This window comes from Pundamilia nyererei, unplaced genomic scaffold, assembly GCF_000239375.1.
Source record: "Pundamilia nyererei isolate P.nyererei 1_Seehausen unplaced genomic scaffold, PunNye1.0 scaffold00238, whole genome shotgun sequence".
Classification (NCBI taxonomy): Eukaryota; Metazoa; Chordata; class Actinopteri; order Cichliformes; family Cichlidae; genus Pundamilia; species Pundamilia nyererei.
Window position 1 is genome coordinate 455777 of NW_005187639.1, and position 7768 is coordinate 463544.

The 7768-nt window shown below is 47.5% G+C and overlaps 1 protein-coding gene across 2 annotated transcripts in view; it reads right to left on the reverse strand.

Annotated features, from left to right (window-relative positions):
* grin1b (glutamate receptor, ionotropic, N-methyl D-aspartate 1b) overlaps nt 1–7768 on the reverse strand; it is a 68727-nt gene that overhangs the window by 16348 nt on the left and 44611 nt on the right. For both annotated transcript variants that reach the window (XM_005749168.2, XM_005749169.2), the window contains exons 10-16: nt 7222–7308; nt 6064–6199; nt 5822–5949; nt 2781–2945; nt 1583–1701; nt 1007–1119; nt 776–924 (exon numbers count right to left, since the gene is read on the reverse strand). In XM_005749168.2, coding sequence (XP_005749225.1) covers nt 776–924; nt 1007–1119; nt 1583–1701; nt 2781–2945; nt 5822–5949; nt 6064–6199; nt 7222–7308 — 897 coding nt within the window. The remainder of the gene's footprint in view (nt 1–775; nt 925–1006; nt 1120–1582; nt 1702–2780; nt 2946–5821; nt 5950–6063; nt 6200–7221; nt 7309–7768) is intronic.

Here is a 7768-nt window from a genome sequence, read left to right on the forward strand (position 1 = left end):
GTGTGTGTGTGTGTGTGTGTGTGTGTGTGTGTGTGTGTGTGTGTGTGTGTGTGTGCGTGTGTGTGTGTGTGTGTGTGTACCTGTGTGTGTACCTGCGTGTGAGTGTGTGTGTGTGTGTACCTGCGTGTGTGTACCTGTGTGTACCTGCGTGTGAGTGTGTGTGTGTGTGTGTGTGTGTGTGCATGTATACTGTCCCTGATGTGATACTGTCACTTCTTTAGACAGTTAAACATTTTCTGTGAGTGTTTTTATTCTGTATTTTTCTGTATTTTCGCAGCTCTGTGTCCACTCTCTGACACATTTCCCACGTGTGGGACCAATAAAGGTTTATCTCATCGTCCTAACAGAATATCCAGCCCCAGCTGGCTCTGTGCACTCAGACTGACTTCAGAGATCATTTCACACATTTGGATCTTTGATTTCAGTCCAGGTGAAGCTCGTTGCAGGAAACCGTCCTCTCACAGACGAAGAGCTGGGCGGTTTCCAGGTTTGGTCTTTGTAGACTTTCCTGGTTTATAAGGAACAAATGACGGGCTGTGATAAGGGACAGCACAGACGCCTGGACAGACGATCGAGTGTGAGCCACCTGCTTTTGAAGCTTTTTAAAAGGCCCAGTTTTTACCAACAGGTATGAACCCACTCGTGTCATGTCTCAGGAGACTGAAGGCTTTAGCTTTACAGACTCTTTATAAGGACCCTGAATGCTGCATCAGACACAGATAGCATCCTTTTAACTACCACCTCTTCCTGTGAAGATGACGTAGTGCATCCTCACCCTGGGGTCGTTGATGCCAGTGATGCGCTCCTCAGGCCGGTCCAGCACCAGGAAGGCTGCCAGGTTGGCAGTGTATGAAGCTACGATGATCATGGCGAACCCTGCCCACACCATACCCAGAATCCTGGCCGAGAAACTCCTGGGAGCTCCTGCACGCAGAGCAGACAGGAAACAGCGCCGTCAGCAGGTAGCAGCGTCTCGCCACCGGCTTTACCTTCAGCATCCTCTTACCTTCTCCTATCCCAGAGTTCAGCAGCACTCCCCACGAGAACCACATGGCCGAGGACAGGGTGAGGGCGTCTTCCTCTTCTTCTTCGCTGTTCACTTTGAACCTTCCGAACGGGCTGCACACACACAGCTGTGTTAGACTTCACAGCTACATCACAGGTAAAAGTCCTATCCTGATTTTGACCTTTGACAAAATCAGAATAGGACTTTAAGTGTCTACCTGGGCACAGACTGGGAAAAAAACCCTCGTTGTCATTCTTCTGTACGGCTGCTCTCAAGCCCCGCCCACCGTCGTAATGTAACCCCGCCTACACCCGTCCCGTGTATGTACGTTTCACGTGCGGTAACAGACCAAATGAAGCGCTCATTAGGAATGGCTGTTTTTGTTGAAAGCCAATACGCCATTTTTACCGTCTCACCCCTGTGACCAGGGGCTTGAACGTGCGACCGAACACGTGGATGAGCTAATATCTCGTTTTGTGGAGTTTGGGATTTCTGCTGCTGTTTTAAAACATGAGTCTACAGCTGAGTGACTCCTTGGAGGGCGGGGGCGTGGTCTGAGGCGTGGTGTTGGTTTACCTGAACCGGTCTAGTAGGTAAAGCATCACTGCCACCACATGGACCGACAGACCGACTAACAGCCACAGCGTGCTCTGGAACGGCTGCATGAACGAGTCCAGAGTGCTGCGAGGGATTTCCTGTGAACACACACACACATCATTAGTTTTATTTCCAACATTATCTGAGACAGTTTGGAGCAGGAATCTTTTATCAGCTGTTTGAACTCTTTTAGCTCCGCCTCCTTAAAGCCAGCTCCTTCCTGATTGGTCACCATTACCTTTAATGTTCATGTGTCTTAATCTGTTCCAGACTCTTTGAGCTGCTCTCTTACTGATGAAGATTATTTTTAATGAATGAACTAATTAAAGTTTTGTCTGGCTTGGCTCGCAGCGTGAGAACGAGAAACCTGGGTAGTTCGCACGCTGATGGGCGGGGCCTACAGCTCTGCTTTCACAAATGTCCATGCAGGACCTCCTCGCTTCAGCCAATCATCACTCACTTCACTTCAGCTTCTCTCACAGTAACAATCAGCACTGAGCTTTCAGCCACATGCCCAACAAGTCCGGAGACGGGAGCGAGTACGACTCCTCAACACGAACTTTGCTGAGAACAGTTTGTCCCTCGTCCTCCATCTTCACCTGGCCCCAGGTGTCTGTAGGCTGAGCGGCTGATGACCCCCCCACACTAGCAGGGGCTCCCAAGAGCCTGTGAAAGTGACGTGCTCTGTTATCTCCATGTCGGTGTCGCTTACATCACAACTTGCCAATCATATTGTCGGATCATTCAGTTAGCATTAGCCAAGAAGTTAGCTAACACTATTTAAAAGCATCACCAGCAAAGTGAAACGTGGCTAACAGCAAACCTAACGCGATAATAGCTTTGCCTGAATTAATCGCTTACGATTTCTTCTAGAAGACAAAGGCATTTGTGTCTTTTTCGCTATCTCTCCCGGGCTATGACATCACAGTCATGTGATTGGTCAGTTGAGCCTGGGTGAGGGATGCCGTAGGGACAGCACCACAAGCTCGTGTGCATGAACACCGGAACTGTTTAACTAACATGGACTGCACAACATCGCCGTTTCCCTGTGACGAAACGTAACCTCGGTTCTCTGCTGCTCTCACGCTGGCTCAGGCTGAGCATCACCGCTTTGTTGTGTCGTGACAGCGTCACATCATGAACCTTCATCGTGGTTTGCACTTCCTCGCTCGCTCACCTTCTTGACGAGGATGGTGAGCCCCTGGTATTTGAAGGGTTTGGAGAACTCGATGTACTGAGCGCGCTCGTTGTTGATGGTGAGTGGGGCGACGATCATGTCGGCGAGGCCTCCCAGCAGCTCCCCCATCATCCCGTTCCACTCCTTCTTGTTGCTGTTGTTCACCTGCGGGAGGGAGGGAGGGCGGAGCTCTGTTAATGAAGGTTTGAGTTCCTTTTACATCGTTCATTCATGACCTCACTGCAGCAGGTTAAAGGGTTAAATATCTGCAAACCCACATCAGCTGCAACAAACACTGTGAGGTGTGCTCAGCAGCTCCAGCCTGATCACATTATTGATTACTGATGAGCCAATCCGCTGGGAGGAGCACAGCGAATCCCTGATTGGCAGGTTTGAAGTTTCTGGCTTTAAATAATAAAGGAGGATCAGATTTGTCTGAAGCGGCTGCATTTTTAAAGGCTGAGCTCAGATTGAATAAAACATGAAGGAGAACAAGATGCTTTCATGTGATCGACTAAACAGGAAACATCATCCTTCAGGAGCTGGGTATACGTGGAACATAAAGCAGATTTCAGGCGTGAATAATCTGTGAAGAGACGAGAGAGGAGGAAGAGGAGGGGGGAGGAAGGGGGGGATCCAGAGCACAGAGGAGGCGATGAAGGAGAGCGAGCAGCAGAGAGAGAGATGAATAAATGTCTCTCGGCTCCGGCAAGGTCGGAGTCAGGGACGGAGCGGTGGTCGCCATGGCAACAAGCCTGGGCGACGAGCTGCCGATGGGGATGAATCGGTAAGCAGGTCAGAGAGAGCGAGATGGCGATGACATCATCAGGCCGCAGATAACCACACGTAAGCAGAGACCGTCCGTTTACTTTTGAGAATGAACTGTAATCACATTACTCCAGCTCACTGATGACACAGCCAATCAGAGCCAAGAACAACATCCACACACAGAAATTCTCCTCAACGCGCCACTACTACTCCACAGACTGTATATGAAAGATGGCCAGAGCCTCCGCTGTCGCCATGTTGTTTTTTAGTTTCCAGAAGTGACCGTATTTGGATGAGAGGGTGGAGCTTATGCTGTCAGCTGACCATCACCTACACCTGCTAAATCACAGCCTGCTGGGACAGCTCACCTCAGCAGCCATGTTACTGTTGCCACGTAAACAGAACAGCTGTTTGTAACTAAGCTGTTTTGGTGCGTGACGTCGCTCCTGCGAACATCAGCCTGCAGCTGGATGGAAATGTGTTTTAATGTGTTTCAGTATCTAATGTAACCTCCGACCTGCAAACGTGCTGGCACAGATCACACGTCCTTCATCGCCTTCATCATCGTCAGTCTGCTCACCTGAGCTCCACGCCTCAGATCCACCTGAGGGACGGAGCACAGTCAGCTGCAAAGAGCCTGACCGTCATCCCTCACAGGATTACAGGATCAGGATACTCTGATTACAGCAGAGAGCTGAACTTTCCCCTGGAAGTTATTCAGGCTGATGTGACACACACAAATATTCAAACAGGTGTACAGGTACACTCACAGACTGTATGTAAAAGATGGATGTAGCCTTTTTGTTTAAAATGTTATTTTTAATGTGTTTTTATATCCCGGAGGTGGCCAGCAGGGGGCGCCTCTTCTGGTTATGAATACAAGTCTGTGAGACAAGGAGCTTCCTGCTCGGCTGATCTGAGCTCAGTGAGCCGAAGTCGCTGCTCTCAGGTCTGAATGTTCAATTTGGAGATGATGTCATCAGAGTAGGGATGGGTATCGTTTAGGTTTTATCCGATACCGGTGCCAAATCGGTACTTTTGAAACGGTGCCGGTGCTTAAAGAATGGAGAACACAAACTTTGTCCAAAAACCTCTCATGTTCAGCTGTTGTTTTGTAAAAAGATAACAATGTTAGCCTTTTCTGCAGCTATGGGGCATATATGGTATCACTCTTGGCTGGAAGCAGTGCTTAAACAATGGAAAAAAAACACAAACTTTGTCCTAAACCTCTCATGTTCAGCTGTTTTCCACTTTTTCTTTGGTCATTTTAGCCTTTTTGTCCAGGGTGAAGGGAGTATCTGCCATCAAACAAGAAGACAGCCGCATGTAGCTATGATGATGTTTGCTAGTTCACCTTACATGCATTAATATAATAACGTGGTTAGCCTACTCAACGTAAATTACACTCGAACAACATTAAGCGACTCACGCAGAGAAGAACGGCTGCTGCTGCATCATCATCCTCATCATTTCTGCTACACTGGCAGGGCTAGGGGCCAGGACTCTATTCTTCGGGTTTTTGGGGGATGTTGCTCCGGGTCCGATAACTGGCAACCCACCCAACGTGCACAGTGTGAGGTCTCGCAGCAAGCTATCAAATACGGCACATTTTTCGGCTTTTAAAAAAACGCTATGCGTCGCCAGGTGTTTCATCGGATTCGAGGTGTTACCTCCTTTGACAGTATCACAGTATCAGCTTAAAGCACTTGTTGCTGCTGAGTTTGCATCTTTTGCTGTGAAGTACAACCAGACTTTTGACCGCTTCGCCTTGGACATTTTTAATCTGTAGCTCTGCTCTAACTGAACGTACGTACCTGGCCCCGCCTACTATCCTGGGAAACGTAAAATGATTGGCTAGAAGTGTATCACAGCTCAGGAAAAAAAAGCACCGAAATAAAGCACCGAAATGTGCGCCGCTTTTCGGTCTGGTTACTACCGTTTATGTCAGAACCGGTACCATCATGGCACCGGACACTGGTACCCATCCCTACATCAGAGTGAGGAAGGAGGAGGAAGCATCGAGGGCGGGGCTACACACTGAGTCTATGAATGTGCAGTGTGCTCAGTCTCTCTGTCAGACCCCCCGTCATCGTCACATCGAGCTCCAAAAAGACGGAAACACTAAACAATTAAGTTGTCCATCTTTGATATACAGTCTTTCATGTAAAGCAGAAGGACAACACGTCCAAACAGGCGGACGTTCGTCATCTCCAAAACCAGAACAGCAGTCGGACCTGCTGCAGTGACAGCGAACAGAGTCATGTGACACTTACTCGCTCCTGCGTGCCAAACTTCCCATCAGCCACCAGGTGAACCTCATAGGTGAAGTTCATACTCATGGCCAGCTTGATGAGCAGGTCGATGCAGAAACCATAGCAACACTGCGGGACGATGGGCTGACCTGGACACATAAACACAGCCTCATTTCAGTCATTCAACTTTATATATACGGTGCACAAACACACGCACAGAAAACGGGACAAATCGGGTCTGGGAGGATGGCGTGTTAGCGTACCTGGTATGGTCCCGTTGGGTCCAGTACAGATCACCTTCTTGATCAGGACTCCATTGACGGTGTACTCCTCTTTACACGTCCCGTCGCTTTTCGTTGGCTTCACGTAAACAAATGGCTCCTGATGAATCGTCACGATCTGAGCGCACAAACAGCGAACACTCAGAGACGTGGACTGATCCAAACGATCTGGGAGACGCTGACGCTCGTCATCGTGGCATAAATGTTATTACAGCCCACCCATCCAAGCCGTAGTTCATCGTTTGTACAAACCTCAGTTGTGACGGCTTAAAGGTCCACAAAGCTCATTCAGTTTTACATATTTGAATGTAGACATTCGACAGGTCTTAGTCATGTTGCAAAAACACATCTATAAAAGGTTTAACTGTGCCCTGCAACTTGTGCTTCCTCTGATACTATTCTGTGTTTAATTCTAGTGTTTCCTGAAAACTTGCCATAGTTTCTTTTGAAATCTTTGGTTAAACCCAGACTTTATTTGTAATACGTTTCTATAAGAGGAGTGATTTATTTTAAATTTCTATCAATAATATTTGTTTTCTAAATATGTTATTTAGAAACCAAATATTTTTTCTGATGGAACAGGAATACCCTCATTTTCTAAGCGCCTACAAGAAATAAATGTTTGACGACGTAGCTGTGATCATGCTCCATAACAGTGGTGCAGTTTGAAATCTGACTGACAGGTTGTTTGAAGTTTTATTGGCATAGGAAGTGATATGTTAACTGAGGCACACCTCAATGTGTGCCCAGGTCTTTAGATAACCTTTTCAAACTCCAAACTTAAATACAACCCTGAAATATCCGTGTAGGTTGTTAGTCATACAGCCCACATGTATATATACAATGGAAATACAGAGGACCAAATACAGAGCCTTGGCCTACTCCACATTTTACATAAACAGAAAATATAAACATTCACAGGACAGAAAATGAAATGTAACAGATTAAAAAGGCATTTTTCATGCTGTGGCTTGGCTTAACATCTGACCTGATTCATGAAGAACACAACAACAAACCACAACTCATCATTATCTGCAGAGCTCATGTCTTCAAAAACGTCCAACATAAAAAGTTGCAAAAGGAGCGGCATCACATTTCTGAGACGATGAACCGAACAGACGCGTCGGGCTGCGGTTTTACCTTCAGTCTGGTCGACATCTGGTATCCGACTGGCTTCTCCGTCTCTCCTCCAGGCCAAATGATTTTCCTCTGAGGGTTCATCACAACCTGAAGGGCACACAGAAACACACGGTGAGCACTCAGGTTGTGATGTTGTTGCACGCAGGTCTCACTGTGACAGGCTGACTAAATGACAGCATCAATACTGCATCTATGCATTCATATTTAAAGAGGCAGGAGGCCTGGATGCTCGCTCGCTACACCATGTTTCTCTCAGCAGCTCAGCTCTGACTGGCGTCGTACCTGTCACCGAACTAAACATTCATCTCATTTAATCAATAGTGAACTACTGCAGCAACTGTAGCTGCAGCACTCACTGATTCATGCGAGATTTATACTGTCACAGGCTTATTCCTCCTCCTTGGATCTTTATTTGGAACTAAACACTGTTTATTTGTGTGATATTTTGAGTATCACCACCCTCACCGAGAGACGTCGGTGAGGGTGGTGTATGGGGACAGAGAGACATCGGTGAGGGTGGTGTATGGGGACAGAGAGACATCGGTGA